General features: G+C 45.1%; 1 protein-coding gene across 2 annotated transcripts in view; it reads right to left on the reverse strand.

The window, feature by feature from the left end:
• Positions 1-22,336, reverse strand: part of CPNE6 (copine 6) — a 35,275-nt gene that overhangs the window by 5,426 nt on the left and 7,513 nt on the right. For both annotated transcript variants that reach the window (XM_060684781.2, XM_087891680.1), the window contains exons 2-13: positions 17,541-17,701; positions 16,458-16,646; positions 14,500-14,574; positions 12,890-12,964; positions 8,332-8,415; positions 7,024-7,113; positions 6,434-6,532; positions 5,164-5,250; positions 3,807-3,866; positions 1,254-1,387; positions 478-532; positions 325-376 (exon numbers count right to left, since the gene is read on the reverse strand). In XM_060684781.2, coding sequence (XP_060540764.2) covers positions 325-376; positions 478-532; positions 1,254-1,387; positions 3,807-3,866; positions 5,164-5,250; positions 6,434-6,532; positions 7,024-7,113; positions 8,332-8,415; positions 12,890-12,964; positions 14,500-14,574; positions 16,458-16,646; positions 17,541-17,693 — 1,153 coding nt within the window. In that variant the 5' untranslated portion in view covers positions 17,694-17,701. The remainder of the gene's footprint in view (positions 1-324; positions 377-477; positions 533-1,253; positions 1,388-3,806; positions 3,867-5,163; positions 5,251-6,433; positions 6,533-7,023; positions 7,114-8,331; positions 8,416-12,889; positions 12,965-14,499; positions 14,575-16,457; positions 16,647-17,540; positions 17,702-22,336) is intronic.

Below are 22,336 nucleotides of genomic sequence, written 5' to 3' on the forward strand. Positions count from 1 at the left end.
TTAAAAATTCTCCCTTACCTTCCTCCCTCCCTCCCTAATATTTTCTCTTTTTTAATATTCTCCTCTTTTTTCCTTCCTTCCTTCCTTCCTTCCTTCCTTCCTTCCTCCCTCCCTCCCTCCCTCCCTCCCTCCCTCCCTCCCTCCCTAATATTTCCTCTTTTTTAAAATTCTCCTATTCCTTCCTTCCTTAATTCCTTCCTTCCTTCCTTCCTTATGCTTTGCCCAAGGTTTCCAATCCCCCAAATCTTTCTTTTTTTAAAAAAAATCAGCAGCTGGCACTAGAACGCAGAATTCCACCCCAAAAAGAATCACAATTCTTCCTACTTTCGCATTCGGGGTTCTCCGGATCGAAGTTGATGGCGAAATCGTGAGACACCTGTCCGAGAAAAGAAAAATGAAATAAAATAGGAACGAGGAGTCGAATGAGGAGCACCAAAAAGGGAACGATTCGGCTTCCTCGGATCTCAGGACTCGTACCTCGAAATCGGGAGGGATTCGCGCTCCGAAACCAAAGGCCGGGAACCGTTTATCGCTGGAAGAGAAAACGCTGTTTAGTTTTTCCATCCGGACAGGGGCCAGTTCTGACTCAGTCTTAGCAGAAGCAAGAAACAGACTCCTGGTCACGAAAAACCCCTCTTTATTTACCTCTTGAGAATTAATTGCATTCACACACCAAAAAGTCCAGCCAAGGAGTTAACTGTAGTAACAGACCTTATCAGTTCCTTGCGATAATTGCAAGGCCCGTGAGCTCCCAGCTGAAAGGCTGCAAATTAAGTTCTGGCAAGCAGTCTTTGTGGTACGAAACGCAATGAGCAAAATCTTCAGAAATACGAACGATTGTCTCCTACGATCACCACTCCCCTTTCCTTCTCTTTATTTAGCCAGGAAGGGGCCATTCAGCATCCACCTATGCTTTGCTTCCTATGTCGACTCCTTGTCCTCCGTTGCTCCCCTCTCCTAACTGCTCTGCGCATATGTGCATCTGGAACAGGCCCCAGCTATTCTTCCTCCTCACTCATCTCAGCCTCCAAAGGCAGCTGCTTCTCCGGTGGCTGGGAAATGTCAGATGGCCCTAACTCTATCTCTGCGTCCGATGTCTTCCCCAGACTCCAGCGCTGGCCCACGTTCCTCCCCCACCTCCTCATCGTCCGAGTCTGCCCCCAGCTCTGTTGGCAGCTGGCGGGCCACAACAAGGACAGGGGAATTCTGGGAATTATGGTTTCGACATTCCAGGCGCAAACTTATCTCTGTACCTGTCGTAATCCTGGCAGATCTCGCCCACGGACGACAAAGTTTTCAGGTATTCATTGGGCTCCCGGGGGTTGATGAAATGGAGGGAATGTTCACTTCTGGGGTCGCCGTTGGAAGCTGTGAAGTCAATGGCTACCTGGGCAAGGGAGAGAGAGAGGGAGAGAGAGAGAGCCAGCGGTGTAGCCTAGATTTTCAGTAAGGCATTTGACAAGGTAGACCACAACCTATTTCTTGGTAAGCTAGAAAAAATGTGAGATAGACGGCATCACGACCAGTTGGATTTGTAACTGGCTGACAAAGTGTACTCAACGAGTAGTCCTTAACGAACGGTACTACGTCTACATGGAGGGAAGCAGGCAGTGGGGTACCACAAGGTTCCGTCTTAGACCCTGTTGTGGCCCGTAAGCGGCCTGTGCAGCTAGTAGCTGATTCAGACAGCGAGGAGACTGGTGTGGTTCTGTGCCAGCAGCCTGTGCAGCTGTCACTTGAGTCAGACAATGAGGAGGCTGAAGAAGATGTGATGCCAGAGGCGGGAATTCAGCCAGGGCCTTCAGAACCTCCAGAAGCTCCCTTAAGTGAAGAGGACGAAGAGGAGGAGCCTCTTCTCGATGCCCGGGCGTGCAGAGCTGCCAAAAGGCAGGAGTGATTCCTCAGGAGGAGGTCTCCTCGAGAGTAAGGCTTGGGGCTAATTGGCCACTCCCTTAGCCTATTTAAGGAGGAATGCCGACTGAAGCAATTTGCAGGGAACAACTTAGTTCACATACCTTTGTGTCTTGTCTTGCTTATCAGCTTCCTGCAAATTGCTTCTGGGCATTCTGCCAATCATAGTAAGCTTTCAGTTATTATTCTTTGAATTCTTGGCGGCTGTTAATACAATTAATTAACAGCTGTTGTTGTAAAAGACTGGTTTATTTAGTAAACTAAGGTTTGAACGGACTTTGTGTGCGCTGCGTTCTTTGGGGCAGAACAGGCCCAGGACTCTTCAATATCTTCATCAATGACTTAGATGAGGGAATAGAAGGAGAACTCATCAAATTTGCAGATGATACTAAACTGGCAGGAATAGCCAACACACCGGAAGACAAACTCAGGATCCAAAAAGATCTTGACAAACTTGAACAAATGGGCAAAAATATACAACAAAACGAAATCTCATGCAGAGGAAAGCAAGGTTTTACACCTAGGCAGGAAAATTCAAGGGTACAAGTACAGATTAGGTGAAATCTGGCTCAAAAACAGTAACCGCGAGAGAGATCTCGACGTCTTAGTATACGATCACTTAAACACGAGCCAGCTGTGTGCGGCCGTCAGCAGCCGAAAAAGCTAATACAATCCTGGATTGTATAAAGAAAGGCATAGAATCAAAATCACGTGAAGCATTAGTACCGTTTTATGAAGCCTTAGTAAGGCCACATCTGGAGTCCTGCATCCAGTTTTGGTCACCACATTACAAAAAAAAAGATGTTGGGACTTTAGAAAAAGTGCAGAGAAGAGCAACTAAGAGGATCAAAGGCCTGGAGACTAAAATGTATGAATAAGAGCTGAGGTTTTGTGTCTGGCTAGTCTAAAAAAAAGAAGAATTAGGGGGGACATGATAATAGTATTCCAAGAGTAGTGCAGTGGCCTAGAGGTAGAGCTCTCCCTTCACAATCAGGAGGCTGTGAGTTTGATCCTAGGTAGAGACAGATATTTCTCTCTGTCTGGGCACGATGAGAATATATCTGCCGAACAAAACTCCGTACTGGTGACAGGAAAGGCATCCGGCCACTAAACACTCAGCTCCATTCAGTTGACCAGACTTCACCCGGCAAGGGTCATTAAAAGAAGATGATGATAATAATAGCAGTATTCCAGTACTTGAGGGCCGTGGTAGGATCCTGCCGGTTGAATGACTCCTGCGGTTCGGTGATTGCGTGTTTCGCCTGACACGCGCGCTCGCACAGTTTTAACAAAGCTAACCTTCCACGTTACTTCTGGGGAGTAACACAGCTGAGGTGCGGCAATCCGCTCTGCCGTGTGAATCAGCTGATAGGATAAAGGTAAGTAAAGCGAAGGGGAGAGTGAGCGGGCCCACCTGATTGACGGAGCGAACCGGTTCGCTCCCAACTGATTGTCAGAGCTACCGGTTCACTCCCGGCTCACCGTCGGAGTGAACCGGTTCGCTCCCAGCTGAACGTCGGAGCTACCGGTTGACTCCCAGCTGATCGTCGGAGCGAACCGGTTCACTCCCAGCTGAACGTCGGAGCTACCGGTTGACTCCCAGCTGATCGTCGGAGCTACCGGGTTACCTGAACCGGTCCGAACTGGTTGAATCCCACCCCTCCTTGAGAGGCTGCCACAAAGAAGAGGGGGCCAAATTATTCTCCAAAGCACCAGAGGGCAGGACAAGAAATAACCAGGTTGGAAACCTGGAATTAAGGAGAAACTTCCTAACAGTGAGGACAATTAACCAATGGAACAGCTTGCCACCAGAAGTTGTGGGTGTTTCACTGGAAATGTTTGTAAATGTTTGTAAAACTTTTTAAAACTTTTCAATTAAAAAAAAAAAAACTTACCGTGAAGGAGATCTGTAAGCCACCCATGATGTAATCCAGAAAAGTGTGGACTTTCTCCATCTGCAGAGAAACAATGATGGTAAGGATGCGACGGTTAGCCATCTTCCAAATCTTTGTTTTTTCTTCTTCGGAGCCCGAAATATTAACCCAACTAGTCCTCAACTGACAACATTTCACTTAGGGACCGTTCGAAGTTACAACGGCGCTGGAAAAAACGGGACCTTTTTTTCCCCCCACACGTGTGACCATTTCGGCATCCTCGTGGTCACGTGAGGTAAATCTGGGATGCTCGGCGACCGACTCGCATTTCTGACGGTTGTCGCAGAGTCCTGGGGGTCATGTCGCGATCCCCTTTTAGCGACCAGCAATGTCAACAGAAAGCTGGATTCACTTAACAACCGTGTGACGATATTTAAACAACGGCAGTTAAATTTACGCTTCACGATGGCAGCAAGGAAGGAAGGTCATAAAATGGACCGTAGAACTCACAACAACCGTCTTGCTTATGGGATTCCCCTTTCGCGACCTTCTGACGAGCAACGTCAATGGAGAAACCGGATTCATTTAACAACCGGGTGACTCATTTAACGATGGCAGCGAATCCGTTAACCAATGTGGCAAGGAAAGTCGTAAGGAAAGGCGGGAAAATTCACTTTGAACAAATTTCTCACTTAGCAACATAAATGTGGGGTTGAATTATAGTCGTAAATCGAGGACTACCCCTACCAACACCCCAGAAACAAGGTTGGTCAACTATGGCAACTCCCAGAATTCCTGAGCCAACTATGTATCTCCATGAAGGAATATAGGTAGTCCTTGACTTATAACATTCATTTAGCGACCGTTCACTAAAGTTACAACAGCCCTGAAAAAAGTGGATTCTGACCGTTTTTCACACTTACGACCGTTGCCGCACCTCCTACGGTCACGTGATCAAAATTCAGATGCTTGGCAACGTCAACGGGAAAGCCTGAGTCACTTAACAACGGCATGACTAATTTAACGACGGCAGTGATTCGCTTAACCACTGCGGCAAGGACGGTCATAAAATGGGGGAAACTCACTTAACGACCGAGCTTCTGAGCAGCAGAAATTTTGGGCTCAATTCTCGTCGTAAATCGAGGATTACCTGAAGATTTGATCGGTTATACCTTTCCAGCAGTTGAAGCCTGACAGATGATCCATAACTTTAGAAACATGTTTTTTTTTTCCAAGCATAGGAATATTTTTTTTATAATCAGAAAAGTGAATTGCTGAGTTGTTTGAGAATTTCAAAGTTTTAAAAAATAATTCTGCTTAAGGTTCCATCTTCTTACCTAAACCAGGCCGGAGAAATGATGACTGCTAAAAAGCTCACCTTGCACTGAGTGAGGACGATATATCCCGAATTTTTGTAATTTTTCTTCTTTTCTTGATACTTGTGGTTAATGCAATCCCATTTCACCTGCCAAGAAAAAAAATAAAATCGGATTATAATGCAAATTCGGGCTTCTGCTAGTCAAAGGGTTGGACCAAGATTTTGTTCAACGAACCCCAGCATTAAAAAACATTTTTAATTTAGGTTTTTGTAAAATATGTAAGTTCCTAAAGAAAGGTTGATTTCCCCACAATATAAATTACTGACGATATACAGGTGGTCCTTGACTTATGGCCATTATTAAACAAACGTTCCTTCCTTCCTCCCTTCCCTCCTTCCTTCCTCTCTCTTTCTCTTTTTCTTTCTTTCTTCCCTTCCTTCCTCCTCCCTCCCTTCCTCCTTTCCTTCTTTCTTTCTCTTCTTCTTTTTCTTCCTTTCTTCCTTCCTCCCTTCCCTCCCTCCCTCCTCCCTCTCTTTCTCTTTTTCTTTCTTCCCTCCCTCCTCCCTCCTTCCCTCCTTCCCTTCTCTCCTCTCTCCCTCTTTTCCTTCCTTCCTTCCTCTTCCTCTTTTTCTTCCCTCCCTCCTTTTCTCCCTCCCACCCTCATTCCTCTTTTTTCTTCCTTCCCTCCTTCCCTTCCTCCTCCTTTAATTCCTTCCCTCCTTCCTCTTTCTTTTTCTTCCTTCCCTCCCTCCTTCCTTCTCTTCCTCCCACCTTTTCTCCCTTCCTCCCTTTCCCCTCCCTTTCCCCTCTCCTTCCTCTCTCTTTTTCTCCCTCCCTTCGTTTCTTCCTCTCTCTCTCCTATTCTCCCTCCCTCCTTTTCTCCCTCCCTCCCTCCATCCCTCCCTTCTTTCCTTCTCTTCCTCTTTTTCTTCCTCCCTCCCTCCCTTCCCTCCTTTCTTCCTCTTTCTCTTTCTTTCTTTCTTCCCTTCCTTCCTTACTCCTTCCTCCCTCCCTCCCTTCTTCTCTTCCACTTTTCTTTCCTTCCTCTTTCTCTTTTTCTCCCCTCTCTCTCTCCCCCCCTCCCTCCTTTTCTCCCTCCCTCCCTCTTTCCTCTCTTTCTCTTTTTCTTCCTTCTCTCCTTCCCTTCCTCCTTCCTTCCTTCCTCTTTCTTTTTCTTCCTTCCCCCCCTCCTTCCTTCTCTCCCCCCTCCCCCCGCCTTTTCTCCCTTCCTCCCTTTCCCCTCTCCTTCTTCTCTCTGTCTCTCCCTCCCTTCGTTTCTTCCTCTCTCCCTCCTTTTCTCCCTCCCTTCCCATTCCAATCCCCATTTACCTCTTCTCCGGAGGAAACCTGGAGCATCTCTTGAAAACTTGTGTTGAATTCCCCGATGTAATCGTGCTTCCCGCTGGAATCGTGATCGTAAACCACACACTGGAAAATCAGCCGGGAGAGACAAAGCCAGAAATACAGAGCAGAATTTAGCTCCGAAAGGAACTGCCTTTAAATCCAATTAAAAGTCAGGTTTCATGGGGTTTTTTTTTTTCCCTCCAGAGAAATAAAAACAGATGGAAAATTGGTTCTGCTTACTGAGCCGCTTCCTTGGGGTTATTTCCTAACTGTTCATGGTAATTTGAGATTATTTTCAAGATCGAATGCAGTTTTTCTCTCCAACCTGGCCGAGATTAATTCTGGCCATTTGAGTTTAATTTTCAAATCTAACGGAGTTTAGATTTTCTTTTAAAAATACCTTTAAAATATAGCTACGGGTTAGTCACAATTGGCTGAATCTTCATTGCTGGGCTAGGTCGCTAAGTGAGTCGCACCCCATGTTACGACTCCGGTGACAGTTATTCTGCAAATCACTGCAGTTAGTAAGTGAAACCGGCGGTCGTTAAACGAATTTGGCTTCCCCGTATACTTACCCGTATAGGCCTGTCGGGATCACAACTGCACAACGATTGCAAAGAGATTCGGAAAGGTTGCCACCGAGGACTGAGATTGTTCTTCACCACCTGATACACAAAAAGAGATGATAGGCCCGTTTTTCGCTTTCTTGGAGCCTGGGGAGGGCGAAAACAGGCTTCCCTCCCACCCCCACCCCCGCGGCCCTCCAGAGGCCAGAGACAGCCCGTTTCCCAACTTCCGGCGGGCCCGGAAGGCCCGTTTTTCGCTCTCCCCAGGCTCCAGAGTCTTTCTAGGAGCCTGGGGAGGGCAAAAACGGCCTTCCCCACCCCATTGTAGGTCCTCCGGAGGCCAGAGACAGCCCGTTTCCCAACTTCCGGCAGGTCCGGAAGGCCCGTTTTTCGCTCTCCTCAGGCTCCAGAGCCTTTCTAGGAGCCTGGGGAGGGCAAAAATGGCCTTCCCCACCCCCATCCCCCGAGGCCAGAAGCAGCCCATTTCCCAATGTCCGGTGGGCCCGGAAGGCCGGAAAATCAGGTGGCCGGCACACGCATGTGTGCTGGAGCTGAGCTAGGGCAACGGCTCACGTGCCCGAAGATAAGGCTTCGGGCCATATCTTCGGGCACATGGATGGATGGATGATCTATCCATCATCTATCCATCCATCCATGCCTCTGTCCATCCGTCTGTCCATCTGTTTGTCGTCTATCATCTATCTATCTATCCATCCATCCATCCATCCATCCATCCATCCATCCATCTATCCATCCATCCGTCCATCTGTTTGTTGTCTGTCTGTCTGTCTGTCTGTCTATCTATCTATCTATCTATCTATCTATCTATCTATCTATCTATCTATCTATCTATCATCTATCTATCTATCTATCTATCTATCTATCTATCTATCTATCTATCTATCTATCACCTATCAAAATCTATTGGCTGCCCATCTTACCTCAGGATAACTCTGGACAGCTTACAATCACAAAAGATAAAAAAAATAGTATAAAATTCAGTTTATTTTACGTACTTTACTTTCTTTTTTCAAATTTCTTGGCCGGCCATCTCGTTTCGAAACGACGCTTGGGCGTTTTGCAGCATTGAAAGCATTGAAAATCACCAAAGGGCGAATATATTTCTAAAAGATTCCTTAGATCGGATCCATTCGGATAGCCGGTTATCCCATCAGCCCGCGGAGAGGTTTGCAAAGCCTCTCCTTGCTCCTCTCCGTTCCAGCCTGTTTTAATTTTTTACATCTTCATTTCCTCCCCCCCTTTTTTTTAAAATCCCCTCCCATCAAATTCTCCGGAGGGGCCTTGTAATATCCTCACCTCTGTCCTCCAAACCAGATTCTCCGACTCGCCAACGCTAACTTTATATATTTCCAGGAAAGGATCGGATTTGCTGAAGAAATCCTGGAAAAAACAAGAAAAAAAGGAGAGCAATTTTTCAAAGAGTTACGGGCGAAGCAGCCATTTTGTGACACCCGGGAGAGCCAAATCACAACAATCCAGATGTTATACATCACACCAGCTGTTCTCACACGGCACACCGGAGGTCCTTTAAGGCCCCCTAAGGCACCCTCGCCACCTTTCTAAAGGCGGTCCTCGACTTACGACCACAACTTACCCCCCCGTTCCTGTCGCTAAGCGAGACATTTAAGTCAGCTTTGCCCCGTTTCGTGATCTTTCTTGCCACGATTGCAGAGGGGGTATTCAGCCGGTTCGGACAGGTTCGGCTGAATCGGTAGCCGTGACTGCGGGTGGGGTGGAACTGCCTACCCACCGAGACGTAATGCCGTCCTATTTAGCCACGTTTTTGAGGGGGGGGACATGCGCAGAAGGCAGATCGCATGACTCCCCCCCCGGGACATAGCAACCGTCATAAATATGAGTCGGTTGCCAAGCGGCTGAATTTTGATCACATGACCTGTGGGGATGTTGCAACGGTTGTAAGTGTGCCAAACGGTCATAAGTCGCTTTTGCGGTCCGTCGTAACTTCAATCGGTCACTAAATGAATAAGTCAAGGACTGCCTGTGGATCCCCAGCGTAATAATAAACCTTAAAGTCTTCCATAGCTGGCTTGGTGTTAAAGAATACAGCTAGTCCACGACTTACAACAGCTCGTTTAGTGACGGTTCGAATTTACAACGGCACGGGGAAAAAAAAATAAACTTCTGACCGTTTTTCAGACTTACGACCCTTGTGGCATCCCCATGGTCACGTGATCTAAAATTCGGAAGCTTGCCCACTGACTCCTATTTATGATGGTTTGAGGCGTCCCCGGGGTCAGACGATCCCGTTTTGCGACCTTCTGACGAGCCAAGTCGATAGGGGAAGCCCGCTTAACGACGGTGTGACGCCCGTCCTTGAAGAAGTGACCAGAAAGGTCGTCAAATGGACCTTTCGTTCGCCGAACGAACGTCTCGCTAAGCGACAGAAAAATTTGGACTACAATTGCGGTCGTAAGTCGAGGACTGCTTGTATTTTATTTAATTCTTTCTTCGGTCGTTCTCGGAGCTCAATCTCTCAAAATAGGCAAAATATTTAGCCATTTCTCCTCCTGATTTTTCGGGGAGATCTCCGAAGATTCCTGGGGACGGAAGAACGGAAAGTCAAACGCACGCAGGGCTGAAAAACAATTTTCGCCCAGCGGTGCACAAAGAATTGCATTTTTAAGTCCTGCGGAGAGCAGGTTTTCTCCAAATGAGCTCAGCTCCCCTGGGAAATCCGCAGGAAAACAGGCTGGCCAAATTAAATGGGACATCCAGAAAACTGACGCAGCTGCATCGCACCAGCAGCTCTCACAACCTTGCAAAACGAAGAAAAGATGGCGGGAGGCACAACGGCGGCGCAGATATGAAAGCGGAGGAAGATTGACAGCCTCTCCCAATCGGCGAGAAGAACCAGCGGGCTGCGTCGGCCGACTCCTAACCAATAATCCTGTTTAACGGGATCAAAACTGTGCAGTGTTTTTTCCCCCCAATCTGGACCACTTTAAGAGGCGAGGACTTCAACTCCCAGAATCCCCCCAGTTTTGACTGAGGAATTCTGGGAGTCGAAGTCCGCCCTTCATAAAGTGGTCCAGGTTGAAAAATAACTGATCTGGATTGCTTCTGAGCACCGACAGTGTTTTAGCAAGATGGATGAACCATTTTAAGCCAGGTGGACTTCAAATCCCAGAATCCCCCAGTCTTGACTGAGGAATTCTGGGAGTTGAAGTCTGCCCCTCTTAAAGTGGTCCAGGTTGAAAAATCACTGATCTGGAATGCTTCTAAGCACGGACAGTGTTTGAGCAGGATGAGTGAACCATTTTAAGATGGGTGCTTGGACTTCAACTCCCAGAATCCCCCAGCCTTGACTGAGGAATTCTGGGAGTCGAAGTCCGCCCTTCATAAAGTGGTCCAGGTTGAAAAAACACTGATCTGGAGTGCTTCTAAGCACAGACAGTGTTTTAGCAAGATGGATGAACCATTTTAAGCCAGGTGGACTTCAACTCCCAGAATCCCCCAGTCTTGACTGAGGAATTCTGGGAATCGAAGTCCCCCCCCTCATAAAGTGGTCCAGGTTGACAAACACTGAGCTGGAATGCTTCTAAGCATGGACATTGTTTTAGCAAGATGGATGAACCATTTTAAGCCAGGTGGACTTCAACTCCCAGAATCCCCCAGTCTTGACTGAGGAATTCTGGGAGTTGAAGTCCGCCTCCTCATAAAGTGGTCCAGGTTGACAAACACTGATCTGGAATACTTCTAAGTGCGGACAGTGTTTGAGTAGGATGGGTGAAACATTTTAAGATGGGTGCGTGGACTTCAACTCCCAGAATCCCCCAGCCTTGACTGAGGAATTCTGGGAGTCGAAGTCCACCCGTTGTAAAACAGCCAAGGTTGAGAAAGATTGCTCTAAAAGGCAACTGACAATTTGCGGGGGGGGGGAGAGGCGGGAATCTAACCAAGCACATCTGTTTGTGAAAAAACGGAATCGTTCCAAAGGATGCTGTGTTTTTGTTACGCAACCTCAAATCCGTTGTAAAAATAAATATATTCTTTGCCCCACTGGGAGCAGCCATCTAAAGTTTGGAGGAAATCCATCAGAGATTCAATTCATACCAGAGGCAGAATTTGCATGCCGGAAAAATTCACACTCAATCGCTTTAGATAACCAAGCAGATCCAGCTAACAAGAAATCCGCGGCAGTGAGGATAATTTAATGTCATTTAAACAAATTGAATGCTTCCAAGACCAAGATGATTAAGGGACTGGAGGCTATAACATATAAAGAGCAATTGCTGGAATTCGTTATGTCTCGTTTAATGAAAAGAAGGATTAGGAGAGACATGATAGCATCATCTAATATTTGAGGGGCTGCCACAAAGAAGAGGGGGTCAAATTATTCTCCAAAGCACCTGAGGGCAGGACAAGAAGCAATGGATGGAAACCAAACAAGCAGAGAAGCAGCCTAGAAATAAGAGAGAAATTTCCTGACAGTGAGAATAATTAACCAGTGGAACTCCTTGCCTCCAGAGGTTATGGTGCTCCATCGCTGGAGATTTTTAAGAAGAGACTGGACAGCCATTTGTCTAAAATGATATAGGACAGTGATGCCTAACCTTTTTCCAAACTTCCAGTGGGACCGGAAGGCCCGTTTTTCACTCTCCCCAGGCTCCAGGGGCTTTCTAGGAGCCTGGGGAGGGCAAAAATGGCCTTCCCCACCCCCACCCCCAGAGGCCAGAAGCAGCCCGTCCGGTGGGCCCGGAAGGCCGGAAAATCAGGTGGCCGGCACACGCATGCGCGCTGGAGCTGAGCTAGGGCAACGGCTCGCGTGCCCGAAGATATGGCTTCACGTGCCACCTGTGGCACGCGTGCCATAGGTTCGCCATCACGGATATAGGATCTCATGAATCGGGGGTTGGACTAGAAGCCGTTCGAAACCCTAGTATAGGTCTCCTGTGTATAAGTATAATTAAGTATAAGTATAATTTTATTTCTATACCGCCCTTCTCCCGAAGGACTCAGGGCGGTGTACAGCCTATTTAAAAACACAAGACAAACATCAATTAAAAATTTAAAATTATTAAATAAATTATTAAATAAATGTGTGAGCTGGGGGTTGGACTAAATGCCCTCCAAGATCCCTTCCAATTCTGTTTCAATTCAATTCAAACTGGTTTTTTTTTCCCCGTTAACTTCGCACTTTATTCTTCCTCATTTAAAAAAGCAATAATCCATGAGATAAGGTCTGATTTAAAATGTTTAAAGCCTGGAGACTAAATTTAAAGAGAAGAACTGATTTTAAAAGGCCCGGAGACAAAAAAAAAAAAAACATATGAAGAACGGTTGCAGGAATTGGGTATGGCCAGTCTAGAGGAAAGAAGGACCAGGGTGTGACATGATAGCAGTATTCCGGTATTTGAGGGGCTGCCAAAAAAGAAGACGGGGTCAACTTATTTTCCAAAGCACCTGAAAGCAGGACAAGAAGCAATGGGTGGAAACTAATGAAGGAGAGAAGCAACCTGGAACTAAGGAGAAATTTCCTGACTGTGAGAATAATTAACCAGTGGAACAACCTGCCACCAGATGTTGTCAGTGTTCCATCTCTGGAGGTTTTTAAGAAGAAATTGGACAACCATTTGTCTGAAACGGGATGCTTGAACAAGGGGTTGGACTAGAAGACCTCCAAGATCCCTTTAAACTCTATTATTCTGTTAACCTGCCTAGTTTAAAAAGCAATAATCCATGAGGTAATGTCTGAATTTAAAATGCCGGCAATTTCCTAGGTTGCACAGCTCTCTTCTCAGCCGAAGAGTCCTGTGTGACACCTCAACCTCGACGTTCCTTTTTTTTTTTAGGATTTGCTTTCTGGTTTTTCCCCCCCCACCCTTTCCCTTACCTTGTCATCCAATTCTTGACCGCAAAATTCCAGTTGTACAAACTTATTGGTCGGGGAGACCTCTTCAGCTTCGATCTGCCGATAAAAATAACCCCCGAGGATCATTTCAAGAGAGGAAAAAAATATGCCATTTTCTTCAAATCGATACAGGTCGTCCTCAAACTTACGACCACAGTTGGGAGAGCCGAATTTCTGTCAGGGAGTCGTTAAGTGAGTCACACCGGAACTCGTCACCATTTTGCCATGCAAACCATTGCAGTTGTTAAGTGAATCCCCCCGGTCGTTAAACGAGACCAGCTTTTCCCCCTCGCTGACGTTGTTTGTCGGAAGCCGTAAATGGCGATCCCATGACCCCGGGATACTGCAACCGTCATAAGTACATGCCAGTTGCCAGGTGTTCGAATTTTGATCATGTGATCGTGGGGGGGGGAATGTTACCATGGTCATAATTATGAGGACTGATTGCAAACCTCCTTTTTTTCAGTTCCGTGGTCACTTTGAACGGTTGCGAAAGGAAGGTCGTAAGTTGAAGATTACTCGTATTCCTGTTAACTTTTCTCAGTGATATTTGATTTTACCAAACAGCTTAATATTTTCTGAGATATTACTCATTGGAACGAGGCACCCCACTTCTCTCCCACCCTATATTTGAAATCTGTGGGGCTTCAATTCCTGCGCACCAGGGGTTGACGACGGTCGTTAGATGAGGCCAGGGAACAGTCTAGTTCAGGAGTCAGCAATCTGCGGCTCTGGAGCCGCATGTGGCTCTTTCACCCCTCTTCTGAGGCTCCCTGTCACTCAAAATAGGCGTCACAACCGCCAATGTGCAACACCCGCAGGCCCGCGATTTATTGAGCTTTTCAACTCCTGGTGGGCCAAGAAATGAATAAATCCAAGAAAAGAAAAGTTTCAGAAGAAAACAGAAGGTTTAATTCAACTACATATGCTAGTTTTGTAGCCGCTGAAGAAATCGTCAGGCACGGGAAGGTTTTTGTGGCTCCCGGTGTTTTCTTTTCTGTGGGAAACGGGTCCAAATGGCTCTCTTGAGTGTTTAAGGTTGAAGACCCCTGGTCTAATTCAAATCCCTACTTTTCCTGTCAAGCACACAGGCCAGGCTACCTCACAAGGTTGTGGTAAAATACAACAGAGGGGGAAATACAAACCACCTCCGGAAAGGCAGGTTGTAAATACTTGCGAAATTACGAGAAGTATCTGCTCTCCCGTTTCTAAAAGCCAAAATAGACAACTCTTGTAAGTAAGCCAAGCTGCACACCGGGGAAAGAAAGCTAAATGTTGATTACCAGAGGATGACACTGGTGGAGCCAAGGTCAGCTTCACCTAGCTGTTATGGGACTAATGATCCCAAAGCAATATTGGCTTTCAATTAAAATAAATTTTTGCTAGACCACCCAGATCGTGTTTCTGATCAGATAAATTTCTGATGATAATGTTTCCATTACTCCGACAATTCCCTACATTAGGCCGTGTCCCCTCTCTCCTCCCCCACTGCTCCTTCTGAATTATCCTTGGTTTCCTCTCGGTCCTCTCTAAAATTAAGATTATTTCGCATTTCTCTTCCGCCCCTGCCCCTTCCCCCTGAATTTATCTACCGTGATGGTTGAATTCTCCAAAATCTCTCCGTTTGGCAACACCAGCTCCTTGGTGACTTTGGTTTGGGAGACAATCTGGAGATGAAAAGATAGAATTGGTGTTTGGATGGATGAATGGATGGATGGATGGATGGATGATTAGAAAGATAGGGAAAGGGTGATAGATAGATAGATAGATGATAGATAGATAGATAGATAGATAGATAGATAGATAGATAGATAGATAGATAGATAGATGATAGATATAAAGAGATACAGTAGATATACATAGATAGATACATAGATACACAGATGATTGATAGATAATAGATAGATATCTACTGTAGATAATAGATAGATAGATAGATAGATAGATAGATAGATAGATAGATAGATGATACATAGATGATACATATACAGTAGATAGATAGGTGATAAATAGATAGATAGATAGATAGATAGATAGATAGATAGATAGATAGATAGATAGATAGATAAACAGATAATAAAGGGAGATAGATAGATACAGATAGAGAAAAAGATAATGATAGAATTTATTTTATTTATTTATTTATTTATTTTAAATTTATATACCGCCCTTCTCCCTGAGGACTCAGGGCGGTGTACAGCCAGAATTAAAAAACATAAAATACAAATATTAAAAAACAATTAAAATATATATAAATTTGGCCCAAAATTAAAAATACAAACCAATTAAAACATTTAAAATTTCTTCTTAAGCCAGCCCGGCTTGCTGGAAAAAGTGGGTTTTAAGGGCACGGCGGAAGGCACTAAGGTCTTGGATTCTCCTTATCTCTGGGGGCAACTGATTCCAGAGGGTAGGTGCCCCCACAGAGAAGGCCCTCCCCTAGAATGATTAATATATAGATTAGATGGATGATACATAAATGGATGAGATAGAAAGATAAAACATAAATAAAAGATAAAGATAGATAGATAGATAATATATAGATAGATAAACAGATAATAAAGAGAGATAGATATAGATAGATAAAAAGATAGGTGATAGAATGATTGATATATAGATAATAGATGATAGATGGATGATACATAAGTGGATTAGAAAGATAGATAATACATAAATAAAAGATAAAGATAGATAGCTAGATAGCTAGATAGATAGTAAGTAGATGAAGATAAATAGATGATAGATAGAAAGATATAGATGATAGATTGATAATATAGATATAGATAGATAGATAATATGCATAGATAGATGTAGATAGATAAAAAGACAGATGATGGAATGATTGATAACAGATAATTGATAGATGGATGATACATAAGTGGATGATAGATAGAAAGATAGATAATACATAAATAAAAGATATAGATAGATAGATAGATAGATAGATAGATAGATAGATAGATAGATATAGATAGTCAGTAAGTAAGTAGATGGATAGATAATAGATGATAGATGGTACAGTGGATGATACAGTAGATAGATGATAGATAGATAGATAGAGATGATAGATAGATAATATAGATATAGACAGATAGATAAACAATAATTTGTCGGGGCCAAATTATTTAATATGTTTTTAAATTGTTTTTAAATTTTATATATGTGTTTGTTTTATTTTTGGCTGTGCACTGCCCTGAGTCCTTTGGGAGAAGGGCGGTATAAAAATTAGATTAAATAAATAAATAAAACAGACAATAAAGATAGATAAATAGATAGATAAAAAGACAGATGATAGAATGACTGAAATAAAAATAACAGATTAATTGATAGATGGATGATACATAAGTGGATGAAAGACAGAAAGATATACATAAATAAAAGATAGATAAATGATAGACAGATGGACAGACCAAGAGAGAGAGAGAGAAATTAGAGACAGATAGCTAGAGAGAAAGAGAGAGAGAGAGAGAGAGAGAGAGAGAGAGAGAGGGAGGGAGGGAGAGAGAGAGAGAGAGAGAGAGAGAGAGAGAGGGGCAGATTCCCTTCCTACCTGCCCCAGGGAGCATTCGATGGTGCCCATCAACATCCCAGACACACAGCCCAAATCGGAATCACTTTCTCCGTCGGCATCAAAGACCTCAAATTTCAAATTTTGCATCTCCTCGAAGAAGTAATCCAGGGCAAAGACATGAGCGAAAACGGGGTTCCGGGAGCCGTGCAGGACTTCCGAGCGCCCCACCTGGGAAGGAGGAAAGGAGAGGTGGATGCCAGTAAGCCCAGAGGTGTCCCTGTTTGGGAGAAAGGCTGGGAAATGTTTTTTTTTTTTAGCAAACGTGGGAGCTTTGATTCGGCTGTGCCTTTAAAGCTGAATATTACATTTACTGGGTTTATTTGATGCTTGCAAAACAGTTTTTTTCTCAAGTTTAGCAACTTTAAGACGGGCGGGCTTCGACTCCCAGAATTCCCCAGCCAGCCTGTTTTAGAGGAGCGGTAAATAAAAGCAAAGCTTATTTTTTTTAGTTGTCCGTCAAACATCGGTGAGGTACAGACAGTGGTGGGATTCAGCCGGTTCGGACGGGTAGTGTGGCTCCGGTGCTTTGCCGTCCTATTTAGCAGTGTTTTTTAAGCCGTGTGCATGTGTGCAAGTCTCTGGATACAGCTAGCTCTCGACTTACGACCGCCATTGAGCCCAAAGTTGCTGCTGCTAAGTAAGAAGATTTTAAGTGAGTTTTGCCCCATTTTACGACCTTTTCTTTCCACGGTTGTTAAGTGAATCAGAGTCGTTAAGTTAGTCAGAGAGTCGTTAAGTGAATCGGGCTTCCCCATTGACTTTTGCTCGTCCAACGGTCGCAAAAGGGGATCACGCATTTCCCTCCCCCCCCAGATGCTGCAACCGTCATAAATATGAGTCAGCATCACAGCCTCTGAATTTTAGACCACGTGACCGTGGGAAGGCTGCAAAAGTCGTTAAATGTGAGAAAAGTCCCTTTATTCAGTGCCGTCGTAATGGTCGCTAAATGAAGTCGAGGACTATCTTCTACGTGTGAAATCAAAGAATGTGACTTTTTTGCAATTGACCGACGGGAAGGTTGTCGATGCCCAGATATATCTTTTTTAAAAAAAAGCCGTATACCTCGTTCCACTGTCCATCGCTGAGCAGCTGGATAACCAGACACGGATCCGGTTTAATGTTGGCTTCTTTGTCCGGCAAGTTCCAGCAGGAAACCCGGAGTTCGACCCGAGACGCCCCCAAAGCCACCGGCTGGGAATCGGCCCCTTCAGACATGACCGAACCTAAAAGGAAAGAAGGAGAGAAGGAGAAAAATAGGAGAAAAATAGATGGAAGGACGGGCCGGTCGAAGATCTCCCCGCGGGGAGATGGAAAAGCAAAGAGAAGTGAAGAGGCCTAATTGGCTGTGTGGATGATGGGAAGTGTGATCCTGCAGATTTAGAAGCGGCCTGAGTTAGAGGAATTTTAAGAAATCCACCCGTTTTAAGATGAGTGGATTTCAAACATGCTGGCTGGGAGATTCTGGGAAAGGGAAAGGGAAAGGGTTTAATTGCTGACTGGGAATATTTCCTTCCTTCCTTCCTTCCTTCCTTCCTTCCTTCCTTCCTTCCTTCCTTCCTTCCTTCCTTTCCTCCCTCCCTCCCCCTCTTTCTTCGCTCCCTCCCTCCCTCCTCCCTTGCTCCCTTCTTCATTTGTTCTTTCCTTACTTCTTTCCTCCTCCCCATCCTCTCTCCCTCCATTCTTCCTTTGTTCCTTCCTTCTTTCCTTTCCTTCCTTCCATCCCCTCATTGAGAGGACTTGAGCACTGAAATCCAGAGGCCAGAAAGAGGAATGGGGATGGAAGGGAGGGAGGGAGGAAAGAAGGAAGGGAAAAGGAAGAAAAAGGAAGAAAAGAGGAAGGAACAAGGAAAGAAGAAAGAAAGAAAAGAAGAAGGAAGGGAGAGAGGGAGGAAAGGAAAGGAAAGGAAGGAACAATAAAGGAAAGAAGGAAAGGAAAATGGAAAAGAGGAAAGTAAAAGAGGAAGGAACAAGGGAAGAAGAAAGAAAAGAAGAAGGGAGGGAGGGAGGGAGGGAAGGAAGGAAAGAAAGGGAGGAAGAAAAAACAAAGGAAAGGAAAATGGAAAAGAGGAAAGAAAGAAAAGGGAAAGGAACAAAGAAAAAGAAAGAAAGAAAAGAAGGGAGGGAGGGAAAGAAGGAAAGGAAGGAAGGAAGGAAGAAAAAACAGGAAAGGAAACGAAAATGGAAAAGAGGAAAGAGGAAAGGAAGAAAAGAGGAAGGGACAAGGGAAGAAGAAAGAAAGAAAGAAAAGAAGGGAGGGAGGGAGGGAAGGAGGAAGGAAAGGAAGGAAGGAAGAAAAACAAAGGAAAGGAAAGAAGGAAAGGAAAATGGAAAAGAGGAAAGGAAAGGAGAACAGAAAAGAGGAAAGGAAAGGAAAATAGACAAAAGGAAAAGAAAGGAAAGGAAAATAGACAAAAGGAAAGGAAAATGGAAAAGAGGAAAGGAAAAGAGGAAGGAACAAGGGAAGAAGAAAGAAAGAAAGAAAAGAAGGGAGGGAGGGAAGGAGGAAGGAAAGGAAGGAAGGAAGAAAAACAAAGGAAAGGAAAGAAGGAAAGGAAAGGAAAATGGAAAAGAGGAAAGGAAAGGAGAACAGAAAAGAGGAAAGGAAAGGAAAATAGACAAAAGGAAAGGAAAGGAAAGGAAAATAGACAAAAGGAAAGGAAAGGAAAATGGAAAAGAGGAAGGAACAAGGGAAGAAGAAAGAAAGAAAAGAAGGGAGGGAGGAAGGGAAGGAAGGAAGGAAAGAAAGGAAGGAAGAAAAACAAAGGAAAGGAAAGAAGGAAAGGAAAATGGAAAAGAGGAAAGGAAAGGAAAATAGACAAAAGGAAAGGAAAGGAAAGAGGAACTGGGGATCCAATCATTTGGAAGGATAAACCCAGCATGGCATTCCCATTGATGCCAACTCCAGCCAGAGGTCCGGAATGGATGGGGGGGGAGGGGGGGGCAGCCTCTCTGAGCCGGGTACCGAGCGATGGACGTGGGCACTGTTTTCCTGACAGGCCACGGGCCTTTCTGGGGCTTGTGCCCCGTGCAACCTTCCTCTCCAGCTCCGGCCACGGGATGGGAACGCGTGGGAGGCCAGCTGGCATTTTCAACTTGGCACCTGCATTTTGTGAGCCCGCGGGGTGCTGAGTCAGCTGCCCGGCTTTTGATTTATTACATGGGGATTTGGGGGGGGGGTCGGCTGCCACGGGGGGGGCGGGGGATGTGAGTCAGGCCAAATCCAGGATGTTCCAGCCGCAGCAAAAAATTAAAAATTGTTTCAAGATGTGTTTTCCAATCTGGACAGCAGCGAGTAAAGATTTCAAGGGATGTAACCAGAGATGGGATTCAGCCGGTTCGCTCCACTTCGGGAGAACCGGTTGTTAACTTTCTGAGCAGTTTGGCAAACTGGTTGTTGGAAGAAATTATTAGGGCAGAGAACCGGTTGTTAAATTACTTGAATCCCACCACTGGATGTAACATGGTCAGTCTGAACCCGGTTAAGATTTCCAGAGATGTAACCAGAGATGGGATTCAGCCGGTTCGCTCCACTTCGGGAGAACCGGTTGTTAACTTTCTGAGCAGTTTGGCAAACTGGTTGTTGGAAGAAATTATTAGGGCAGAGAACCGGTTGTTAAATTACTTGAATCCCACCACTGGATGTAACATGGTCAGTCTGAACCCGGTTAAGATTTCCAGGGATGTAACATGGTCAGTCTGAACCCGGTTAAGATCTCCAGGGGTGTAAAATAGTCAATTGGAACCCGATTAAGATTTCCAGGGACGTAACATGGTCAGTCTGAACCTGTTTAAAATTTCTAGGGATGTAACATGGTCAAACTGAACCATAGTTAAGATTTCCAGGGACATAAAATGCTCAATCTGAACCCCGTTAAGATTTCAAGGGATATAACATGGTCAGTCTGAACTTGGTTAAGATTTCCAAGGACATAACATGGTCAGTCTGAACCTGGTTAAGATTTCCAGGGACATAAACTGCTCATTCTGAACCTGGTTAAGATTTCAAGGGATGTAACATGGTCAGTCTGAACGCAGTTAAGATTTCAAGGATCATAATATGGTCAATTGGAACCCAGTTAAGATTTCCAGGGACATAACATGATCAGTCTGAACCCGGTTAAGATTTCCAGGGATGTAACGTGGTCAGTCTGAACCTGGTTAAGATTTCCAGTCACGTAAAATGCTCAGTCTGAACCTGGTTAAAATTTCCAGGGATGTAACATGGTCAGTCTGAACCTGGTTAAGATTTCCAGTCACGTAAAATACTCAGTCTGAACCTGGTTAAAATTTCCAGGGACGTAACATGGTCAAACTGAACCGGTTAAGATTTCAAGGGGCATAAAATAGTCAATCAGAACCCTGTTAAGATTTCAAGGGACGTAACATGGTCAGTCTGAAGTTAAGATGTCAAGGATCATAATATGGTCAATCGGAACCCGGTTAAGATTTCCAGGGACATAACAGGGTCAGTCTGAACCTGGTTAAGATTTCCAGTCACGTAAAATGCTTAGTCTGAACCTGGTTAACATTTCCAGGGACGTAACATGGTCAAAAATTGAACCCGGTTAAGATTTCAAGGGATGTAACATGGTCAGCCTAAACCCAGTTAAGATTTCCAGAGCCATGGATGAGAAAAGAGACTCTGTAAATCCCAAGACTTCTCCTCAAGGAATGATCTACTCAGGATTCTTCAACTCGGTGGCAAAACAGAGCCTCCATGTTTCATGGCAGTATACCTTGGGACACCACCAGCGTGCCGGGCGGGTGGGAGAACGCGAAAAAAAGCAAAGGAAGGAATCTAGCCTTCCCCATCTCGGATTTATGAGCCTCGTGGCCGCATCCCGCGCTCGAAATAGGACGCTGGAGTAAATTTACTCTGGGTCTGCTCCAGCAACGTCTCACTCGAAGCGCTGACTCAGCGACAACCGGATGGAGATCAAAAGGCATTTGTAGAAGCTCCAATTTTCTCTGGGAATCCGGCAAATAAACAACAAATCAGACGATTGTTCAGTGAATGTTGCCCTTTCTTCTCACGGTTGTTAAGCGAATACTTGCCGTTTCTTAAGTTAGGAACGCCATTGTCCGGTGAATCTGGTTTCCCCATCGACGTTGCTTTTCGGAAGGTCGCAAAAGGGGGATCATGTGATCCCCCCTGGGGACTCCGCGACCGTCATAAATACGAGTCAGTGGCCAAGCGTCCAAATTTTGATCACGAGGATGCTGCGACGGTCGTTAAGTGTGAGAAACGGTCATAGGCCACTCTTTTCAGTGCTGTCGAAAACGGGTCTCTGAACCAAATTATTAATTAACCCTTGATTTACAGCCTCTCATTTAGTGACCGTTTAAAGTTACAACGGCATGGAGGAAAGTGACTTATGACCGTTTCTCACACTTACGGCCATGGTCACGCGATCAAAATTAAAATACTTGGCAACCGACTCACACATGCGACGGTCATACATGTGCGACCTTCTGACCAGGGGGAAACACAATTCACTTAACAACAATGTTACTAATTTAACCATTGCAATGATTCACTTAACAACGGTGGCCAGAAAGGTCGCAACGCGGGGCAAAATTCACCTCACAAACGCCTCGCTTCGCGAGATCAATTCTGGGCTCCGTTGCAGTCGTAAGTCAAGGCTTACCCGTGCCTTCAAAGCTAAGTTATATAGAAGGATATTAAGATGATAAAGTTATTCATTATCTTAATTAATGCCCAAGTATTACATTCTTTACGGCGGAGGTCGGCTGCAGGCCAGCCTTAGGAAATCGGTCCAGGATGTCGAAAAAGTCAAAATGGCCGCCCGAAGAATGCAGTGGAAATTTCCTTGATCGATCGACGTTATTGTGGCTGC

This window comes from Pantherophis guttatus, chromosome 4 (assembly GCF_059756535.1).
Source record: "Pantherophis guttatus breed Tessera chromosome 4, ASM5975653v1, whole genome shotgun sequence".
NCBI classification, from domain to species: domain Eukaryota; kingdom Metazoa; phylum Chordata; class Lepidosauria; order Squamata; family Colubridae; genus Pantherophis; species Pantherophis guttatus.